This window comes from Neolamprologus multifasciatus, chromosome 20 (assembly GCF_963576455.1).
Source record: "Neolamprologus multifasciatus chromosome 20, fNeoMul1.2, whole genome shotgun sequence".
NCBI lineage: Eukaryota > Metazoa > Chordata > Actinopteri > Cichliformes > Cichlidae > Neolamprologus > Neolamprologus multifasciatus.
Genome location: NC_140458.1, coordinates 6,853,519 through 6,877,631, shown reverse-complemented (window position 1 = coordinate 6,877,631; position 24,113 = coordinate 6,853,519). Strand labels below are relative to the sequence as shown.

The following is a 24,113-nucleotide window of genomic DNA, read 5'->3' as shown; positions in this document are numbered from 1 at the left end:
AGACTCACAGAAAGCAGACATGATAACCCATATTAGGGATTTTTTATCACTGAATTCTTTACACATAAAATAAGCTTCACAGAGATTTTAACTGAGGTTTAATAGGACAGATAGAAAGATGTGACTGGAGAGCTTTCTCTGTTTAATGTCATGTCTCTATAATGGCTCCCCTGATGACCGGGCTGCATGGAAAGCCTCCCTGGCTGGGTGGCTTCCAGGTGTGTGAACATCAGCTCACAGCTACATAGGATAATGTTATCGACTGTAGTGGGAATTTCACAGTGCAGCTGTGGCTGTTTGTCGCTACCCGAGGAATGAAAAGTGACTGCACATCCAACGAAAATACGAAGCCGTTACCCCGACAGTGTGAAAAGTAGATGCAGGAGGAATTCGCTGGGCTTCGACTCGGCTCAGATTTGCAATGCTGAATCACACGTGTACAAGCATCTGTTTTTGATTTACTCCATCCCTCTCACTCCCTGCCTCATACTCTCCCCTTTTCTTCCCTTTCCGTCCTCCCTTGCCTTCCCATGTGTGCGGGGGTAGACTTCTGGTCACGCCTGGACCAGAACAGGGTCTGGGGACGGTTCAGGAAGTGCGTCAGCTTGCTGAAATATTGAAAGCAGGTTGAGCATAAAGGGCAAAACGCTGGGGAGACGATGTGTGTGAGGATGTTGCTGAGTCTTCGGTTATGACACCTAGCTCTGATTCACAACGTAAATCTCTTAAATATCTTCCAGCAGTAATAAAACTTAAAAGTCCACCGAGGAGCAAAAGGAGAAGACAGAGTTTTCCTTTTTGCACTCCAGCAAAACTGCTGTGACTGAAGAAACACACTGTCAAATCCTTAAAGTGAGGATTTGTAGTTTATAATGATATATCTTCAAATTCTTTAATTCTCACTTGCAGCAACACTCCACCTCATTGTTAGTCCATTTAAAAAACAAAGTTTCAAAGAGCTGGAATGTAAATAAACGGCAGACAGAAATGAGGCAGGTCGAATCGTCTTACGTTTCACGCATGTGCAATACAGCAACGCAAGCGTTTTCAGTCGTTTCAGTGTGGATGAACAACTGTTCGGAAACAATTGAAAATGATAGTGTGGATGCGGAGCGTTTTTAGATGACCAGATTAGTGTAGACGTAGCCTAAATCACATATATCATGAAATAGGAGCTGGGGCAGTGGTGGGTTGCAAAGCAGCTTGCAGATGCAAATTGACTTTAATACTCAATCTTTTCTTTTCAGCTCATCTCTAATCATGGTCTCTGTTTTCCTGCCATCGGCATTAATGTACTGACCGCTATCACTGGTTTAGCTTTAATAATGAAGAAAAATGTAGAAATGTTTAAAAGTTGTGCTTTTTCTCTGACTCCTGTCACATTTACTGGCGTCAGACGACCTACTAACCTGACTCTGTTGCAGAATTTGTTGTATTACCCACCTAATCTCCAGTCACTAAACCACCAACTGTATCACATTATTTCACTGACCTTTGCTAAACCAACAGCGCAGTCAGTATTTTGCATTCCACTTTACTCATTTTTCATTGTTTTCTCACTGTTTTCCATGATTGTTTGCGGCTCTCCTCGCAGAGTTGAGTTTGCCGAAGAGGCCAATGAGCCGTGACTCGGCTTCATTTTTTTCTCCCCGTTTTCTCACAAAACTGTGTAATTCTGCTCTTTTCTTTCGTCGCTCTGAGTCTGGCAGAGCTGGCAGAGCTGGCAATGCTGCGATTCTCCGGGGGGCTGTTTTCAGTGCCTTGTTTCTGCATTGTTAACTGAGCGCAGACAGCTGTCCCACCACGCAGCACTTCGCTGAATTGCTGTTGGATTGCGGGTCTGTGTGACTTTTTCACATCTGAATAGCAGAACAAACCCTGTACCCTGCCTGCCTTTGTCTATGCTTCCTTGCTGGCAGTGTCATGGTCTGGTTAAGTCACCTCTGACGGTCACCTCAACTTTCAGGTTCATGGGCAGGGTTAGGTTAAGAGGGTCCAGAGTGACGTAAGGGGCATGTTGCTGACACGGTGCATAGGAAACACCTGGGGGAAACCTCGCAGGAAGTGACAGCTCTCCTGTTATCTTTGACTGTCTGTCAATAAGCTGATTCTTTTTTTTGTGGATTTCTGGATTAAAACTAAGACATCAGACAGCCCAGTTAAAGTCTGTGCAGCCTGAAAAGGATGTGAGCATAAGCCGTATCGAAGCTGCTGTTTCTGTAAGCACCATCTCTCAAGCTTCTAGACAGGAAGGAGCTGAATGCTTCACACGTCTGGTATGTCTTTCTAGTGGAAGCCAAGCTGCATGTTTAACCCACAAAAATGCCGGGAAGACTCCCAGCTCAGCCCTGTCACAGCCGGACACATCACGCCTGTGTAGGGATTTTCACTAGGGGGATTTCAGCTATTTCACCAAAATGTCAGGGTGTTGCACTGTAGGTTTGGCTTTCTGTGAGCTATTCTGTGCTGGTATTTTACTCCGACAGCCTGGTATGCTGCCTAGAAAAAGGCTGAGAGAAGCAGCACGTCTGTAGGCTTTATTGTCTTCCTCCCTTCAATGGAACATTGTCCAGGACGGTTCTCACAACTCAGGCCTCTCAGTGTGTGTGTGTGTGTGCGTGTGTGTGTGTGTTGACTTTCTTTAGTCTCCTGCATCCCAAATATCTTCATTGACATTTTTGTGTGTTGCAGTCATCTCGGACCACCCTGAGTTAGTATAAACCTACGCCGCCATCCCAGACCTCACGTATCCTGACCTTTTTTTGGCCTGTCCCTCCTTCCCAGACGGTTGTACAATACTCTTGTGACGTCACACATATCCTCTTGCCTCCTATGTAATAATAAACACTCAATCCGAGGCTGTCCATTTCCCCTTTATGATGCACAGGAAGAACTTGTAGGCCAGCTCCTGAAATAGGGGTGGAGTTCTACTGAAAGGGTTAATCTGTGTCACATTTCCCCCTACGTGACTGTTGCCATTTCCCCCTTGGGCTGTGGTGGCCTAATTGTATGACCCCCTTCCCACCCGCCGAGCAGAAGGGGGATGTATGGAGCAGGCGCTGCATTGTGCATGGTGGCTAAACTTTTTAACAAGCAATTAGCTTGTTAATAAGCTAATTGCAGCCACTTTTTTCTAATTGTGCAGTGACACTTTTAAACCTGCAGTCCACTTAATCTTCATCGCAACAAGGTTTCAGGTGAAGAAACTGAAATGATGTTGGCATCCATTCAAAGAAGAAGTCAGTTGATTTAGCAGCTGATCAGAGTGCTTCCAGCAGTTCAGTCTAGAATTAAACCGACCATTTCCAACCAGGTTTCCAGCTGGTTGGAAAAAACAGCACTTTTTTCCATCACCAATGATTATGAGTATTTTGGTCGATATTGAAACCTCAATTGGCACAGTTATTAATTAATTTAAATGAAGCAGTATATTAAGTTAAAAATGCATCTTTCTGCAGAAGCTTTTCTTGAACTTTAAAGAAGTGCTGAGTGGATAAAGAGTTGCCTGGTACGCACTTAGGCGTGGAGATTCTGCTGTTGCTTCAGTTTGATAAGCAGAATCAATCCCAGACAAAATTATGGATTGTTTTACTTTGTGACAGAAGGATAGCAAGAAGAGTGAAAGAGAAGGTTTACAAGATGCTATTGAGACCTGCTATGATGATATTCAGTTTGGAGATAGTGGCACTACCAAACGACAAGAGGCAGACATGTGCAGAGGGCGGATGGTGGATATACTGAGCAAAGGAAGTTGGATTTAGAACTGCCAGGGAGGAAGAAAAGAGGAAAAACACAGAAAAGATTCACGGATGTAATGAAGGAGGACATGGCGAGGGTTGGTGTGGCAGGGGAGGATGCTACATATGCAGATGCTCCACTGTGGTGAGCAGCTAAAATCCCATGCATGTCTTCAATTTTTGTGATGTGTGTTCTACATGGGATTTTAAAGTGATGGTGATATTTAACCAGAGACCGAAATCTTTATAGTTTGAATATGGCCATGTGTGTGAACTTTCATGAAAGGTAGACTGTAGCGTTGCAATTGCCAGATTAAGCTAAAAACTGGAGGCTAAATATTTTAAGGTTATTACAGCTTCCTTCTGTCCTGTAGTTTCATCCTTATGAATGCATAATTAACTGTTCACATTTAATTTTTTTTCCATTTTGGGATCACTAGACCACAGCGTCAGAAGAACAGAAAGATAATGCGGTGTGTTAATTTCTTTGTGACATTTGCTGAAGTGTGTTTGCAGGCTGTTGCATCACACTGCGCCAGTCGTCGGCGCGCAGCGGTGGTTTTGCTCTCACACTCGTGTTTTATCCGTTACAGCGCTGAGAGTGAAACCTGCATTGTTGTGCGCTCACGTATTACGAGCAAAGTGGGAGCGTATTGTTTATGAAATCCCTAGAATAGCTTCACCACCGACCTGCAACAAGTCAAGGTCACGCGGGACTCGCTGGCTCCGTTCCCGTTCATTGTCTCCCTTCTCCAAGAACAGCGCTGTCAGCGGGAAGTTCGAAACATGTCTGCTTCCAAATCGACTGTAAATACCGGACGCTGAAATTGGTGGTTATATTTGTCGATGGACCTCATCTTCTCTTCCTGTCTGAGTCTGTTGTTGTGTTTATATGCTTTAGTGCCTTCAGATAATATCCCTAAAGACTAGGGATATTATTAGGAAGCTAATGGGTTTCTAACCTCAAAGCTCCAGAGGTTTTTAAGAGCCTTAAAGGTGTGATGTGTCGTACAGTGTGTAAAGACTAATTTTAGTTTTTATGGTGGTTTATACATTTCTTTTGTATTTTCTTCATGTGGTTTGAAAATGATACAGATGGTTTATCCTTTATTAAGCACCTTATAGTATAATATTTATATTATTTTTTTTGTTCTTTTCTTTCAGCTAAATTGAACGACTTTCTATAGTTATAAACATCTTTGATTTTTTTTAAGTGGATTTGTTTGATATTGGGTGGGGCAGACACTTTCCACTGCCAACAAATGTTTTGCCTGCAAAAGTGTAGAGCAATACGTACGTAAGTATAAATGCTGGCATTGCTTTTTGCCAGTTGTGTAGGTTTAATGCACAGCTCCCACAGCAAGTAACTTGCAACTGCAGGAAGTAGTCCTAGTTCACTTCTGAAGTCTCTCTGAGCTGCTCTTCACCTGCTGAAGGTTCTGTTTTGGGCGGCGGTCTAGCGCACAGAACAAGAACCGCTGTCAGCGTTAGAGAAGCGCCGTTTGCAGGGCGATAGACTTTCTGGACAGCAACCCAATGACATTCATGAGCACCACATTAGCTACGTGTCCAGCCAGTTTGTGGGGAAACATGAGATAGGAAGAGCTGGAGCTAGCCGGGGGTTATTAGATATCATAAAATATTTTAGTTATATATTAATATTAATTGAGGAGACTAAAACTAACAGTAAAACTATACTTATTTAAAAATGCCAAACTATAAAAACTCTGGATCTAGTTTGTTAGCCATCAAATTTCAGAATAAAAGCCAGGTGAAAGAAATGTTAAAATGAGTCACAAAATACACTCGTCCAGCCTGTTTGAGAGAAACACTGGGCTTAGTTTGGCTTCACTTTCTTGTACCGTCATCAGCTTTATATACAAGCCCAAGCCTTGATCAGTGAAATTGATTCTGGAGCCGCTGGTAGGTTCAAGAGCCTCCTTATTGCTCATGTATTTGGAAATAATCGGAGCTTACTCAGCAGTGAACACACGTGGTATCTGACTGCTTCCCTTCAGGTTATCCAAATAGATCAGGAGTCTCTGAAAAGATGCTTTTCGTAAAGGCAAAAGCGAGAGATCCACAGTCAGACGTATGATGGAGATGTGATGTTGCTTTTAGACACTCTCTCCTGACTGTCTTCAGTGCTGAAATCCATCCAGCTGTCTGACTGCAGAATGAAAGGAGATATTGTGCAGGAGACGTCTGTTCCAAAGCTGACCTGCAGTTAAAGCTTTGAAATATTAGTGGAAAAGCTGACACGGGAAAGAAAACCATCACGGATCCAACTCCGATGTAACAGGAGAGAGACTTTCAGGGTTATAATTGTGGATTTCGGGGCTGTGCTTTCACACACTCTTTATGCAAGTCCTCAGCTCTGAAATCCAGCTAATAACTCAGGTTTGTGCACCCTAACATTAATCTGTCTGAGAAGAAGCTAAAATTAGATAATCCAGATGTTTTGCCATTTCTCTCTGGCGCAAATCCGCGAGCCAGACGAGTTATAAATGGAAACGTTATTTTCCTTATTAGAAGAATCTCAGAGGATGACTTCAATGAGAGAGGCAGCTGTACTTGACATATTTGCATATTTTGTACATGAAAGAGCCTTTTATCATGTGGTAATTATTCTGACTGCCTTTAACATGTTTTTTTCCTTTAGTCCAAAATGCGTAGATGTCTTTGTTAGGAGTGTGTCGGCACGGCGTCCTCGCGGATGTGTTCAAGCAGACGGTTACGAATTTGAGCGAGCGGGATTTCAGAAAGAGCGGGAAAGGCTACCTCAGCTGTTTTTTCTGCGCAGCTGTGAAGCAAACGGAGGAGATATGCCGTGACGTTCCCGTTTCTTTGGCAGACGAGCCCTGCTCTTGTCTTTGAGTCCCTCTGTGCTGCAGAAGAGGGCTGAGGGCAGCTGCTCAGAGGTCACGGCGGGGTCGGGGTTTGGCAGTCAGTGCTTACTCTTAAGTGTGAATAAGGTGCAGCTCTTTCTGAGCAAGTGTTACATTCAAATGTTAAAAAAAATTGCCTGTTATATAGTTAGACTGGAAGTGTAATTGGTTAACAGCTGGTCCACTGAAATATCTTAACATCTGTTGGCTTGAAAAATAAAATAAAAAAAATTATATATATATGTATATATATGTATATATATATATATATGTATATATATATATATATATATATATATATATATATATATGTATATATATATATATATATATATATAATTTTTTTTATTTTATTTTTTTTCAGCCTAAGTGCTTTCTATCTAACATTCACACTGCGATGAGCACATTGGGAGCAATTCAGGGTTTAGTGTCTTGCCCAAAGCATGCAGACTGGAGCAGCCAGGGATTGAACCAGCAACCTTCCGATTAGTAGATAACCTGCTCTACCTCTTGAGCTGCAATAAAAAGGCTTTGGTTTTATTTATACAGTAGTGGAATTGAAATGATAGAATTTAAAGATAAAACTGTATAGTTTCTGTTCTATAAAGTCTCACTTTACTGTCTTTGCAGGTAGAGGAGGTGAAGTGATGAAGCAGTAGCTAAGACGGCGAAATAATTCTTTTATGGTCAAACTAGCATGTATATGTGCAGACCTGTCCACTTAATCAGGCTTTGGAGGGCCAGGTTACATTGGTAGATGGTTATAATTGTATGCAGTGACTGGAGTGTGTAAAGAGAAACTTGAGGGTGTTAAAAAAAGAGGAGAAACCAGGGAACAAAGGAAAGACACAGCTTTCAAAACGACTAGGCTTTAAAAAAAATCTAAAGCTTGGCAAGACCAGCAGGAAAAAAAAAATCCTAAAACACCAAACTAGTCCTCTAATTTTATTTTATCTCATGCTTTGTTATGGGAAACATACTGATTTTCATCCTTCATTTTGGCAGGATATAAATGCAACACTTGGCTGCAGGAGTGTTGCTTGATTTGAATGTTTCTGCTGAAGAGTCTCTCTGTTGTCGTGCAGCATTGAGAAGATGGGATTCATCTGCTCAGATTATGTGGGGATTTTATCCCCTGCTCTGTGTTTCCCTGCCTGTTTGCGTTGTCGCTTTGCTGCCTGTGATCAGCTGGCCGATGGACAGCATCAGAGCTCAAGTCTCTCACCAAGGGAAGCTCTGAAAATATGCACGCATTCTTCAAGGTCCAGCAGGACATAACAGACTAACGGAAGAGAGAGAGAGCATAAAAAATCAGAATCTGTCATGCACAGCTTGCAAAGTTTGATTGGCTTATGTGTTGGCGTTTTTGTTCTTGCAGTCTTGTTTTTCCAGTAATTTGGCAGATGAAGCCAGTTTAGTCACTGTCAGAAGTGTAAAAGTTGTATGAAACCTTCTAAGGCCTTGTAGAGACATTTTTGAAGTCTGAAAATAACCATTATGATACTAAAGAGAGGATGATTTAAATCAGATTTCACCAAAAATAAAGAGCGGAGGAGCTAACACACTGAATACAAATAGATATGGGAAAAACACATAAACACTAACACCTCAGTTTTATGGTTTTACATAATATTTGTCACTTTTTAAAAAAATGTAACATTGTAAAATAGACAGTTTTAATACAGATTTGCAGATAGTCCACATATGTTGGCAGGCTTGCAGATAGAAGTGAATAGATATCACGTAAGTCGGGTAAAGTGGTATTAAGTTGTATGTTTTAAAAGAAAAAGTGTGTATGTGTTCCGAGGTGTCAGACCATTAGACTGCGTGGATGTGGCAACATCATCTATCTTTTATATCGTCACTGTAGACCAGATCGCTCACCAAGACTTGGAGAGTAAATTATGATGGATGGCCGTCTCTAACCACAGCTGGATTAAAAGCCAGCAATAAAAGTTGAATTTGCTTTTTTGTGAACTTTTTTAATTACCTGTGGTTTTTCCTGTGGAGTCAGAGGGACCGAATGAAGATGTAATTGCCATTTCAGAATTAAAAAAAAATCTTAAAGAAACAGTGAATATTTATAGTTTCTGACAGTGAGATGGTCTTATATTAAAAAAGAAAATGCAACTACTAGTATAAATGAGTCCCTGTGGTATTACTGTTGGCGTTCAAAAAGTCGTTAATGCTTCTGTTTGAATCTTCTTTAGTTTCTTTCTACGCTGAATATTTTTTGCAGTGCCTTTCCATCTCTTTCTGAGGAGAAGCTTCAAGCTTCGTGCTGCTTCCCTCAGGATTTATGTGCTGTGGTCTGTGGTGTTCGGAGGAGTATCACACAGCCAACGCAAGCACGAATGAGGGAGAGCTGGCATGGGTCTGGCAGAGACAGAGGAAAAGGAGGAGGAAGTGGTGGTGATGGTGGAGGGAGCAGACGAGCAAAAGTTCAGCCACAGCAGGCAGACTGGTCATCTGAGGTGGAGCGCTTAACACGCAGCCAGACTCTATCCCACTTGGCTAGAAAAAACATCAGGTGTTGGTTTTGGAGAGGTCGTGTGCAGTCCAGATATCCTCCCTATCTCTTCACCTTTCTCTTTTGCTTCTCCTGGCCTTTGTTTCTGGGCCAGACGTCTCTCAGTGGTCTCAGCGGAGATCTGATGGCGGCCTATTAGCAGTGAGCTCAGCTGGGCTCCACATGCATACAGTGCGATAAGTTCCTGACATCTTATCAGAGTTTTGGCTCTGGTGAATTCTTTACAGTGAAGTCATAAGGGAGGAACGGATGATAGACGATCATATGAGAGGCTCTGACACTCACAGAGCAGCTTTAACTCAGTCTGCCTTTCTTTGGGCTTCATTGAGCCCCTGCGATCCCAAATAACCAGCATCCTGAAGCTTATCCTGCTGGATCTGTTAGTTCAGGTGTCCCCTGAAACAAAGTACTTATCTCCACCTTCAGAACTTAAAAATGTGATACCTGCAGAGGAATTTGGCTTTTACAGCAGTGAAATAATAGAATAAAACAAAAGTAGTAGCTCACACTCACTAAATTAAAATCTGCTTAATGTCAACAATGTCAAATGATTATTCTGGTCTTTTTAACGAAAGAAACGCCAACATTCTTAATTCCAACGCCCACTGTTAACATATTTTTTGACAGTGAAGAGTAGAAACAAATTTTTCAAAGAATGAAACTCAATATAATTAATAAAAGAACATGCACTGAATCTGGGGATTCAATATTTGGATCGGATATCAGTTTTGATCTTGAGCCGACTAACATAGTCCATTTGTTATTATTGTTTTATTGATTAATTGCATTTTAATGGTCTGTGCCCTGAACTTGACACCAGTGAGTTTCCATACACAGAGGCAAAGATCAGAGACTCGAAATCGTTTGGTGGTCTCTGTATTAACCCACTAGATGAGTGGGTGGGCTTGGAGGGCAGTCTGTCTGCCAGAGTTGGTGAATGGTTGCCACTCAGCTATTTGGCTACAAACAGATATTTGGTGGTGGGGGTGAACGCTTCCCTTCACTTGCAGAGTATGCCCTGAACGTGCTCTGGATACATCCACGTTAACCCAGTGACAGCCCACACACCCAGTACATGCAACTAAATCTCTACTTTCAGCGATGCTGCAATTGAAGCATAAATGAGTCATTATCGCTGCAGCAGACACGTCACTTTTGCGAAGCCATTAGCACAGATGTGTGTTCCTGAAGAGGGTTTGGGGGTTTAATGCGGCGACGCAGTCAGCACAGTCTGTGGCAGAAATTTGAGCTGAGCTGTCGGAGAACAGAAAGCCGTTCAGTTTAAGTATGAGTGACACATCTAAGCTTTCGAGTGGAAAATAAAGGCAAGGCTTATGAAACAATAGTCAGGGCTTTGAACATATGTTGGGAAGGGTTTTTACTGCAAACATCTGAACTCCCTCTGCACTGTAAATGATTGGGTTACTGCAGAGCGTAGAAAAGCACAAGTCTTGGTAAAAGATTAAATAAATGTGACACCAACTGTATTAATATAAAAATCTCTATGGAGGTCACAGGGTTTTGGTTGGTGAATGCATCATTGGTTGTAGTTGTAGGTCGCTTGCTTACCCCGACTGCCTCATTGGCTGCTTCTATTCCTCAGCTTTATGTGTCACACATCAATAATAGTCCCAACTCAAATAACATATCACGGGAAAAAATGTAGCATTCTTCCAACATGGTGATTCATGAGAAGGACAAAATGTTCAGACAGAACTGTGCCTGTGGTCATGCATGTGTACTTGTCAGTTTAGTTCAGTAATTGTAAACAAATGATCACCATGACATCACTGATTAGTTTGTGGACTTCCATTTTACAACTTTGACTCTTGGTAATATGGCCAAACAAGCGAAAGATCCTTATTATAAGGTTTTATTATGAGAGTAGACACATCCCTTTGGGATGGGAAGGGCATCCGATGCGAAACATCTGCTAAATCAAACATATGGAGGTACCTTCTGTTGCGAGCCCTTATGAATACCACCTGGTTTTTGTCATCTTAGTTTGAAGCGACTGTATTGATGCATTGCACAGATTTAGATCTGCTAAATAGAGATAAAATACAAATTAAATACTAGAAACTGACACCAAAAAACCTGGTGTCTGACCATCTTCAGGCCATCACCGCCTTCAACTAATGCATTATTTTTGCAAAGCAGTCTTTGAAATCTGAAATAACATCAGATAAAAAAAATCCATTTTAAAAAGGAAAAGCTATCATTTGCAGAACAGAACATCTTATTATCTCTAGCTTCAGTGTTTTTGGTTTTTAGAAAGGCTGCAGTAGAGGACACTCAGTGCTCCAGTATTTGGAGAAATCCACAGTTCGTTTGACTTTCCACAGTGAAAGTCCTGCCAGTCATCTCTCAGGGGAAGTTATTTTTGAGTTAGAGCTCTGAAAATGGACTGTGTAGATTTATATTTAATGGTCAGCATGGCATAGCCAGGGGTGACTCCGTGATCTTGCTTTTAGCTCACGCAGTGAGTGGTCTGGAAGAGCAAGAGGGGGGCAGGGCAGAGGGCATTAGGAGCCATGCAGCTAAAAATAACCTAAATTGTAGCTGAAGGGGGTATGCTGAGTACACTCACCCTCCCTCCTCCAATAATCAACCATTCAGCCATGCAGTCCAGCCTCAATTAGGGCACTAAAGCAATCAATATTGTGACAAAATGTAGTTTCTCCAGACAGAAAGTGCTCCATCACCGAGCCCTCAGACAGACGTACAGACACGCCCGTGCCGTCTCCAGTCCCTCGTTTCCACTCCTTCATCCGACCCCACCTTTCCTCCGCGCTTCACTAGGGTTTGAATGATGATGCGGACATGCTGAAGAGTGTGCTGATTGTTGATGATCACTCAAAGATAACAGTGGGTCTATTGCACAGCTGTGTGCTGACACTGCTTCATCACTCAGTGGCTAATTCATCCTCCCAGTGGGCTTGCTGTCTGGAGGTTTAGTCGCAGGTTTTGCCCCAGCTGGAAGACGCTTGTCGGTCTGGTTGAATTTTAGGGGTCATTACATGCACCCAGTGTTTGCCGTCTCTTTAGCATCCCACCTGCTTGCTGTCCGCCCAGACCACCAGGTGGCTCTGCCTCAGTGTCTTCCTCCAAAACACAACCCTCTCTGATATGAATGCTCATCAGCATCACACACAGCTTCACACACTGCAGCCAAAACAATACATTTTAACTAACGCTCAAGGTATTCCTTCATCTCCATTCCTTTGTTATGTTACTGCAAACCTGTAAAAATACATTTTCTCTCACATTTATTTGAGGACTTTTTATACTGAATACTTGACAGATTAAGATCCTGCATATTATTCATATTACAAGTGCAAATAGGTGTTTCTAAGCCAGCTGAGAGACGTGGTGGTTGGAAGGGCTCATTTCAAATGAGTCCATCCTGCTGGCGACCCACCACTCGTGAGAGGAGCTGTTGGGATGTGGTGATTTGTGGATTAGGTTGTCTAAATGTTTAAATGTCCAGGCTTGTAACAGTAAGTCAGGATTCACACTGATGTTCATTTAATGCTTGATGGCAGGCGTTCCTGACATTTTGATGGATGTTTTTGCTTTTGCGATTGTCATAGCAACAGTAAACAATCATCACAGGTAAACTGACTAACTGCTGTAAATCTTTACATATCACATATCACGTATTTTTGAAACTTTTGCACTGGCTTCCTGTTGGATGTAGATTTCAGTTTAAAATCTTGGTTCCCACTTTTCTCCAAACCAGGTTCTCGGATCCCTGGATAAGAGCCTTCCTGTGATTCTGTGTAACTGAGGGCGATTGGGACTTCCAAATTGTAACTTCCAAACTTCGGAACAGCTTCCCACTCTCCCTTTGCACCCGTGACTCTGTGACAGCCCATAAAAAGCAGCTTAAAACTCACCTGTTCAAACAGGTTCTGTTTGTGTTGTTTCGCTCGGTGTCCTGTGTGTCTGTTTTGCCTTTGGTGAGGGATTCACACCATCTTTACGAATTAAACTTTCCTGTAATTTTCAGTGGGCTGAATTGGAACGTCTGGTGGATTGGTTCTGGTCCCCAAACCACACGTTTGACAGCTGAGGTCTAGAATGATTGTGATGTACATGTTACTAATCTGACTGTTTCCTTTCATTTACTTGTAACAAACATGTTATTTCACTGTAATGTTTATGTAATGTTTTCAGTGGAATATGATTAGAGAGAAAGGTTGTTGTAAAGAGAATTATCGCTTCAATCTGCAGCTCTTGCATTAGCATTTCAGCTTATTGTTTTCCTGTTTTGGATCACGGTCTCTGCTCTTAAGGTGTCATTTTCTGCTGCAGCAGCTGTTCTTGAGATAAAAAGCTCCAAATAACCTCGGTACACGACTAAGAGACAGTTAGAAACCAGCTGAACTGGCATCTTAACCTCAGAACCCAAAGGTGGACACAAAAATAACCTGATATTAAAGGTTTAAGTGAAGGATGTGACTAAAAATTTCCACCGCTGCTGTCTGAACTTAAAACATTTTCCCTGAGAAGATGCTTTAAACCACGAAACGGCTGGCCAGCATGGACATCACACTTATTTACCTTCCAGCATTTCAAAAGATCTCCGTTTAGCATCAGGTGGAACTGGTTAAGACGTGCAGTGGTTCTCGAATTAACGAGAAACAGAGGTGTTCTGTGACTTTGCGCCAGTAAAAGGCACCTCAGCCTCTCCCCTGGATGCCCAGTCAGCACGCCACCAGCCAGAAACCATCAGACCTGCAGCTTGCTCAGCACAATCTCTGTGTTTATTATGTTTTTACACCGCGGCTTAACTACGCGGCTTCATGTCGGATGAATGATTTAGACGGCGTGTTTTAAATCTACTGTGGGTGTTGCTGTTGGGTCTTAATCAGCCATTAAGGAGCGCCGTGTTTACGTGAGTTGATTGGTGGCGTCTGTGTGAACCACATCTGGATGCACTGCTGTTTAATGGGCTCCCGATGAGGTTTTAATGGAGGTGGTCTCTTGTCGCTCCGGCCCTATAATGAGTCGCGTAAGGGACTATTGGGCTTCCCCGCTCCTCTTGGTGTGAATGAGGGTCAGCTCACAAGCACATCAGGGACTTCTGCGGCTCACTTAAGAGACGGTTACCGTGGCTACAGGCCCGAGGCTCCATCTGCATGTATTATAGGAGGCGTGTGCATTGAGAAAAAAAGGGAAGTGGGGGGGATACAGCCTGGAGGGAGCAGCTGTCTTGCGATCCGGTGTCTGCACATCTGGGACGGCTAGCTGGGGTGTCACCACGCTGTACCCGGAACTCGTCCATCACTGCAAGACACACATTGTTCACATTATGGTGTTGTTAGACCAGCGTAACTGAGGTTTAATGTTTGTGGCATCTTTTGTGTTTGTGTACACAATGTTTTGAGAGGATTTTTCCACTTTGCCCAACAGACTGGAACTGAAACACTTGGTTAGTTTCAGTCATTTGTTATCATGCCAAACATTCTGAGGTTTTCATTTTCCATGATCAGGGTTTTTGCCAGCGTTTTGAAAGCCTGGCCTAAGTTGACCCCCCGTCAGGCAGGGCTAAACATCACAGATTTTTATTTATTAGACAAAACCTACAAACATTACATTGACTAACCTGTGATTTCTAAAAGTGTGGGGACTATCATGGTACTGCAGGTGAGCCAGCAGAAGGTATTTTCAGCTTTTAATTTTCAGTTTTGACATTTAGTTTTAAACTGTAGACACAGAACTAGTGACAGCAGTAGGATATAAAAAAAAAGGCACGTTGTTTTTAATTTTCCGACCCATTTTTGATCCTGAACTCACCTTGTATGTCGTGAAGAGAAGAAGAAAACTTAAATTGAGCAGAAGTAAATCTTCTTTGGTTTATCTCATCAAACAGTTCAGATGTCCCATTGTAAATCTCATGATAGGCATTTTTTTTCCCAGTATTTTTCTGTATTTTATCCAATAATCAGTTAATGTGTGGATTTAAATAATGAGTGGCAGATAAAGCCATAATGAAAAATAAGCTGGTTTGAAGGGTTGGCCTAAGCCCAGTGGTCGACCTTGATAACCACAGCTTCTACTCTCACCACGTGAAGGATCATCTGAATATCCATCCAACCATCCTTCATCAATCTTGAATCTTGGACAAAATGAAACACAATCTTTTCAGCAAGCTCTGGTCTTCCCCTGATTAGGATTCCTTTAGACTCGAAGAAACAGCGACCCTTATATTTACAGTGATGGTAGCGATCAGGCGGAAACTTTTACTTCCAAAATCAGACGTCTTTATTTGCGCTTAAAATAAATAAAATACAGATGGATCCGGAGACCTAGCTAACTAGCCTACCTCCGCTACATCTAGCGAGGTCTGGCTCACAACCGGAAGTCAACACAGTCTTATGGGTTTGGTGTCCCGCCCATTTAACCCCCCCTTCAACTGTCCTGCCTGCAGTCTTCCCCACTTCAGCACTCTAAACAAAATCACCCAAGTTTAAGCATAGCTTTCTAATCCTCTCTACCTACAATGAAAAGATGAAATCATGAGTACATAATCACATTTCCCACAAGCACCCTTTCTCACAACAGCCTCATTGTTTTGGTTACTCCAAAATAATGAGATTGGTTACTTCTGAGAGCACATGACCATAGTTGAGGGTTACAACATGATGGATTGGTAAATCAAAAGCTTCTCCTTCAGGTTCATCTGTTGCTTTACCGCAGCAGACATGGCCCAAAATACAGTACACCTCACGATCCACCTCACCAAACACCCTGAGAAGTTAACTACTTTTTTTAGGGCAGCAAGTCTGCTAGAACTGCTGCTATCTATTTTTAACCTTATCTCGTTTCTTAATAACTCACAAGTAGTCAATTATTATTACAAAAAAAACTCTTCTGTGGACATTTGCAAATAAAACACGACATTAAAATCAGTCCCAAGAACTGCTGGAGCCATGAATACATGAGGAGAACTAGCCTTTTGAAAAGCGAGAGCCTGCTAAGCGCTGCACTATCACATTATTTAAAAAGAGCAGCTTCTAAAATGACATCAGCAATGAAAACAATTTCGCTCACTGGCAGATAATCCCTGGGCGTGGTTGGGCTCGGAGCCGTTCAGCAGGAGATCAGTTGAGCTTACAACAGCACGTGTCCACATGTGGAATAATATGGTATTGATTATTTAGGTAATGCATGTTTCCATTCTGCACGAGTTAGAGCTTTTGACAGACATTTCCTCTCTGGAGCATTTCTCTCCCCCAATCCTCTCGGTTCCATATTAAGGGAGTGGAAGCCGTGGGGGTTGGAGAACATGTGCCATCCTCCGTCCCATGAGCTTGTCCAAGCGGATTAATCCACCAGTGGCCAGAGAGGAAGAAATGAGTCGGAGATGTGTATTCTGCCAGCCACGACTGCAATCTGATGGAGCTGCTGTGCGATTCGTAATACAACATTGATATAAAATTTGGAAAAGGAGTCCTGTGTGTGAAAAAAGTGTGAATTGTCAGACATCTTTCTTCTTTTCCCTCGCTCTGACACCTCCTGCCTTCCATCTCGACCTTGCGATACAAAATTTTGTCATGCAAACAACACCTGTTGTTTACTCCTCTCCCTCTAAGTCTGTAGATATTCACATCAACTATGAACACATTAGATTTCTGACGGGCGGACATGCTTGCGCTTGGGTAGACTGATGCTAATGGTAGTTTGACTTGTATGCTTATCTTGTGCGTTTTACCTCCACTGGATAAATCCAAAAGATCACTCACTTTTTTCATTTTGGCTCAACGTGCATTAAAGCAACAAACGATTTTGAGTCTTTAGGAGTGGGCAGTAATGCACATGTGCTTGTAAAGGTGGTTAATTTGAGCAACCAGGCATCCAACAAGTCCAACAGTGAAGGAAAACTTCAACACACAGCACTTCCAAATTGCACACTAGCACTGGATGAGCCAGTTCTACCAGCTTTGAAATCAGAAACAGGACAAATCAGCTGTGCTCAGCCATCAGCAAACACAGAATTTGGGTGTAATTAGTTCTGCTGGTATTTGGCGGAAAAGCCAAGTTTTAACAGTGTGTGCTTTGGGCCTCCTAGATAACTGTACAGCTGCTTGGATATTTGTGTTGCCTGGAACAAGAGATCCAGTCTGACCGACTGACCAACATTTCCATCCCTGGGGTTCACGCTAAAAATTGGAAGATGTGACTACATGAAGAAGCTGGCTGTAGATCATATTTAAACCATCAGCAACAGGAAGCACATACCGTAACAGAAGAGCGGCACATCAGGGCGGTGAACGTAGACGTGCTCGCAGCGCACATACTCTGACATGACCTCAGCATGCGGAGGAGCCTCAGAGTGGTGTTCATAAGGCCTGTGTCATGCTGCCTCTGGGTGTAAATCACACGTCTCTCAAGGGTGGAGAGGAGAGCTCCAGATGCGGCTGGGTGCGGTTTCAGTGTTGACAGTGAGTAGGTGGACTGGGGGTTGTGTGATGAGCCAGACAGCTATGTTCCCCCTCGCTGCGGAGAGACCATGTCTATCACTTTGTTTTGACAGAGCCGAGCTGCTCCCAGGATGGCGTCTCGCTCATTAAAAACACACCCGGAGTCTCGCCTGGCTCCGCAAAACTCTGTTTCATTTCTGGGAATGTGGGGAATCATAAGACTATTGCAGATCAACTGTTTTCCAATGAGTTAACATAATTCAATTTGTTACACATTACCACACGTGTAATAATGGATTTTTCTTGCTTTTATTTTTCAGGGCGAATATTGATGAGGTAGAAACAGAGGTGGTGGAGATCGAGGCAAAACTAGATAAGGTAAGACGCTTCTTCTAGTTAACTAGTTAACATACAAAGATGATGCTGTAAGATGTGAAAAAAAGTAGTGCAAATTGTCTTAATATTTATGTCTGTGGGCTTTCTTTTTACTTCTATTGGTGTCTTTCCTTTGTTTCTTTCCATAAAGAAGTTATTGCGAATGAAAGACTGAAAACAATATTGGATAAACAAAGTAAGCGTTCTATAATGTTTTCAGTTTTCCCAGTCCACGCTGTCAGTACTTGCTTTGTTTTTCTTGCTCTATAAGCAGTAAACAGAAACCAGGCCAAGTTTCAATAGCTTTTTCAAAAATGTGTTCAGAATAAATGAAACAGAAACTCAGCCCCGAGCACACCTGAAGGCAAAAGACCTGCCGCCTTAAAGAAGCCAGTCCGGTTTTATGAAGCTTAGGGGCACCAACGTTTTTTGGTGTGTGTGGGTTTTTATTTAGAAAAGCAAACATAATGAGGTCATGGGGTTAAGTGACACGTGTGGCAAGCTGTAAGATTGCTGATACTAAACGTTCACTTGCAACATTTTTTTCAGCTAAATCGTCCAGTCTTACAGTATGATATGAAGCTTTTTTATGGTAATGTTTAGTCCCTTTACCTGAGCTTTGGTAAAGATTGTGATTTTTTTTCCTTAAAATTCAATCAAAAAGGTGATCTGAAACTCTTAAATTAGAAATCTCTATTCCAGATTTTTCTGAAAGACTTTGTAAAGACAGTTTATTTTATATATATATAGATATGGTAATAATAATAATAATGGATTGCATTTATATAGCGCTTTTCGGGGCCCTCAAAGTGCTGTACAATTCCACTATTCATACACACACTGGTGGAGCCAAGCTACAGTTGTAGCCACAGCTGTCCTGGGGCAGACTGACAGATATCGCGCCATCGGCTCCTCTGGCCATCACCAGTAGGCGGTAGGTGAAGTGTCTTGCCCAGGGACACAACGACCAAGACTGTCCAAGCCGGGGCTCGAACCGGCAACCTTCCGGTTACAAGACGAACTGCCAACTCTTTGAGCCACGATCGCCTTTAATAAACATAAAAAGGCTGTGCTGAGCTCTTGTAATCAGACCCCTAAATGATGCCAGTCATATATTTAGGAAGATTAAAAAAGTTATTTTCTGTTTTTCTCTTTTTTTCTTACAAGGAGAATTTTTATACTAAAAAGTCAATATTTTGTTAATATTTATGTTAAAATCTGAACTATCAGAACTGCGTGTTTGGATAGTTTAAAAGTGAAGCAAAGCAATCTTTTACACTGCTGCCATCCACAGAGTTACACAGCCGTGCATGCAGCTCTCTCCTTCTTACTGCAGCAGGGCTGAATTTGTATTTTTTTTTATAAATCTTTGGTTTCATTTATCACCCAATATGTTTTTTATAAATTGAAATAAAACTGGTATTTTAACTGTTCCCACACCTTATAGTTCAGTACATGTTTGACTTTTCAGGGTAACCAGTCATCGACAGCAATCAAATTGAGAGTCACAGATTTGGTGTAAAGCTTTTGTTTCTAAATATTTTGCAGATTATGATTAATAATGTCAAATTTAAATTTTAGTCATGCTGTTATTATGGAACAATCCAGCAGGTTGTAATCTAAAACTATTAGCTTGAAGCAAGTGAGCTACTGGCCTGTTATGTTGGACACTGCCGATACAAAATATCAGTTACACTTTAAGCCAATAGAAATTTAAATTTGAGAGCACCAACCACGACTTGACTGACATGTCTTCAGCTATCTGCTTTCTCTAAAGACACCAGATAAAAAAACATCTGCTAAATGAGAGCATCTCAACTATATTTTTAGCAGAAATATCTCAGTTTGCACATTTGCAGAAGTATAAAATCATCTTTTTTTCCCTTTAAAAAACCAAACTCTCTCCAAACATTTGGAGAAGCCCACCTAGTGTGCCAAAGAAGCCTATCCCATGTTTTATGTTTTTAATTATTAATGAGGGAATCCTTGCAAACATATGGGACCCAGTGAAATTCACAGGGTGTTTCTCACACTGACTGCAGCCCTGAATGGTAGAAATACTGCAGAACTAATGGCTGAAAAAGAGGAATTTTGGTCTCTTTCCACATTTTGTCACACTATATTGAGTTGCGGCAGACCTTAGCCACAGCCTGCCTATTACACACAGGATTATATCACTGTGTAGTGCCTAATCCCTTAGTGCTAACATTGCTAGCATAATGGACGGGGTATTGTTGCTCGGCCCAGTTGAAGAGTTCAGCTCAGGTTTGCTGAAACGTGACGTGGCAGCAGTGCAAGATGGGGATTACAGAAAACATCAGACTGCATGGCTTTCAGAGCGTGCAGTTGCCCTGTAATGAGGCAGCCAGATGTTCCAGCTGTAATGCTCCTGTCACAGGTCCATCTGGTGCTGTTCTCAACCTAACCCTAACCCTGACTGTGACGTGCATGTGTCAGAAAGAGCCAGCCCTAATCAGGCTGTTCTTTTACTGCCATCACTGTTGGGAACCTCCACTGTTAGTTCATATACCAGGCCACAGGCATTCCTGTCATTACCAGGGTCTTCACAAAGATGCATTTAACCAACATACTCTAAAAAGGGGGTGTTTAACAGCTTACATGTGTGTTTTTTGCACTGAAATTTGATCATCAGTTGTATAAAACTGCATAGTAAAATGGGTAAATAATAAATTGAATAAAAAGCTAACTTCTTACGTGAATCTAAATATTTACATATTATTAGCTGATAAGATTTGGGTAATATAGGTAGAAAAAGGTTTGTTTAACATTTAAACATATTTTCTGCATTGTACTTACACTCACAGATGCTAATGTTTTTGTCACTTTTTACGGAATCAAACTCAAAGTAATGTCAGTACTTCCGAGCATTAAACGCTGCATGGTCATTCTGTCTCCCACGCTCCATATTATCCATGTTGATCTGCACACGTCTGTTGCTGCCACGGACGTCACGCGCTCGTACATCATTGTCATGAGACACTCTCACAAACAAAATCGCGGTTTAGTAACACAGTAACGCAGCGTGCTAACAGGAAAGTTACAGTAATCGGATTACTTTTTTGCAATAGCAATCCGTTACTTTACTTGTTACTTGAAGAAACCATGGACTGGTACCGGTCCGTGAGTCCTTTCGTACCGAAAGTTGAGGCTTGGGTATGAAATTTATGGTTTTCAGGGTTTTTAATCGTTAATTCGCTTTCCCTGGCTCTTTTTCGGTGTTGTCGTTGTGTCTCTTATTTTGAAAGAAATATTTACACGTTACCATAGCGACCAGAGAGTATTAGGGGGCAGAGAGGAGGATGTTACTCTCAGTGTTTTTGGCACATTTCAGGAGGATGCTGCTAAAAAAAGTTACACAATGAATTTGCATATATTATTATATTTACAAAATACCACAGTTTTTGTCTTGGTCGTATCATTTTATTTTGTTGTATTTATCCGCACTACCTTAAAGGCCGGTCCGTGAAAATATTGTCTGACATTAAACTGGTCCGTTGGGGACCGCTGCACAAGAGGACAGAAAAGTGTGTCATTCCTTACTGATTGAGAAGTGAGTACTGGACGTTGCTGGCAGTCACTGGGTCAGATTAGTTGCAAAGAAGTATACGGTGCTGCATGGAAAACCTTGCGATTGCTGAGGTCACCTGTAGTTTACATTGCAGACCTGCCTTGAAACCCTACAACTCTGCAACCAACTTGTTTTGAATGGTTGGATTGCAGGAGTAAGGCACAGCTTTTACTTTGATGGTGATCAATATCTGTTTGTGGTTTGTGTTAAAATTTTTACTCCTGTTCTGTGAGTTGATGGCAAATTACGGGTGACTGCAGCAAATCAATCTCAAGGAGATTTTTGATGTGCCACTGAGACTACACAATGACTGGTTTCTAGGCCTGTGTGGGACTCATAGACCGCATGAAAGATGGACTCAGCTACCGCCTCCCATTGGTTTGTGATGAGGTGTTCACCTGTTTCTGCTGCACTATCTAGTTGTTTTAAAACCAGATATTCAGAATAAGGGGTGGAGCTGACTGTGAAACTGAACCAAATCCTCCTTTCTGACTCCATCATAATCAGAATTTACAAAATAGACTTCAGTATGATTTGAAAGTAGTGATTATGCACCTAGAGTCATCAGGAAAGCATTTAAAGAGGGTACAGAGTAAAAGAGCTGATGGCTCTGAAGTTATCCCCTTCTGGCTTTTAAAGACCTTTGGGAGATACAAGTTTAAGGGACTTAAAAACTTAAAAAGCCCCCCCTTCTTTTTTTTAAGACCAGGAAGCAATTTTGCTTACTTTTGTTCAGTCTATCTCTACAAAAATGTCTTTGCAAATCTATGGGGAGTGCTGCAGACTGGCTGTCTGGTGAGTTTTAGCAAGCTTTTTGTTAGTATTATTAATAGCAGGATAGGTAAAGCCTTGTTTTCAGTCATAATGCTAGGCTAATGGTGAGTTTGCTTATAAACCAAAGAAAAGGCCACATCAGATTCATGTCTGGTTAGCAGCTGGGAGGAAATGAGTCTTGCTGGAGAAGACGGGTGCTGAAAAGCAGGAAACCTGGCATTAGAACACAGAGTGAAAAATAAGAAGAGATTAATTTTCCTCTCATGAAACCAGAAGCTAAACAAAGCAGCTGTTTTAGCAGACAGAGAAAATCTGCTGACAGAGAAAATGTTCTTGGAAATGCACAAAAACATTCATGCTGAGTTGCCGGTGTCTGCTGTCCATTATCCAGTCCTGGATAACATCAGCTCTTTTACATGCGTGCAGGGTGGCTAGCTGATGTCAGGGGCTGACATACGGAGACCACCTGCACACGCTGCCATATGTGAACACAGGTGATGAATAGACAGCACACATGCAGCTGGATGACTCCATCCCTGAATGGGGCTCAGGTGCGATGACGAGCTGAAAACACAGAGAAACAAAAGCTTGAGTGTTGTGACTCGAGCATGTGATGTTGAGCTATAAAAACCGCTGGCCTTAAGCGTGGATCGTACCTCAGTGATGGGTCACACGGAGCCTCATGTTAAGCAGACTTCTATTTACCACAGGTGTTGACACATGGGAGAAAGTGCAATCTCTATTTACATCCGAGAGACATGCATGGATATGCAGTTTAATTTTAACACCCTCAATCCAGTCTTTGGACTGTGGGAGGATCACCTGGAGGAAACTCACACAGGTAAACTCAATAGATGGCCCCAGCTGACCTGCAGGTTGGGCCAGGAATGTTTCTGTATTGCAACAGCGTTAACCGCTCAAACACGATGCCGCTGCCATGATTTTATTTTAACGTTGTAATTTTGATATGCTCTTTAGATGTCAACTAGCTTTCTACTAACCCTGCTCAAACTCATCAACACTCTTCTTCATGGATACCTGGAGGCTGGTCTTCATTGCAACACCTGGGAGGAAAGACACACTGATGACTTTTTAAAGTTGAAAGAATGTTGACTTTTTGTAAACTTTCAGTTGGACCAAATAACAGAAGCTCACTATGACTTTATGCAAAACTGTCATTCGATGTTGTGCAATTGGGAAACACCATATGAAAACCAGGCCAAGATTTCAATCCAGAATTTTCTTTTTTTTTTATTCAACTAAAATTTTAAAACTTAAATTAATATAACCAAAAGCAAATTCATACAAAATAAACAAACAGTATCCCTTCTTTGAATTATTATAGGTTACCAATAAAGCAAATAGATAAAAAGACACTTGCACATATATTTGTAAATGATAAAACCTGAGATTAAATGCTCCGCTAAGTTTACAAGAAACTGAAAGATGGACCAGAAGAGGCTAATTGTGCTTGCTAGCTGGCCAGGTCGCATCCCCATTCATGTGTAACTGCATGAGCAGGGATTTTCTCATCACATCTGAGGTTTGCTAGACGAGCATTTAAGGGAAAATAGCATGTTTCTATTTGCAGTTTATCCATCATAAGTTGTTTAATAAACTTTACTTTTTTAGATCTGAGTGATACTGCAGAGAGTCAAGTTACAATAACAGATCCTGGAACTATTATAGGATATTTATAGGAAAACAGCCCTCTCCTGTGATCTCTGTAAATCTCTGTTTATAGGACTATTTGCTAATTTCAGTCAACATTTGAGAGGAGAATTATCCAAG

At 41.8% G+C, this 24,113-nt stretch overlaps 1 protein-coding gene across 2 annotated transcripts in view; it reads left to right on the top strand.

Annotated features, from left to right (window-relative positions):
• acap3a (ArfGAP with coiled-coil, ankyrin repeat and PH domains 3a) overlaps nucleotides 1-24,113 on the top strand; it is a 71,345-nt gene that overhangs the window by 9,844 nt on the left and 37,388 nt on the right. For both annotated transcript variants that reach the window (XM_085145237.1, XM_085145236.1), the window contains exon 2: nucleotides 17,905-17,962. In XM_085145237.1, coding sequence (XP_085001363.1) covers nucleotides 17,905-17,962 — 58 coding nt within the window. The remainder of the gene's footprint in view (nucleotides 1-17,904; nucleotides 17,963-24,113) is intronic.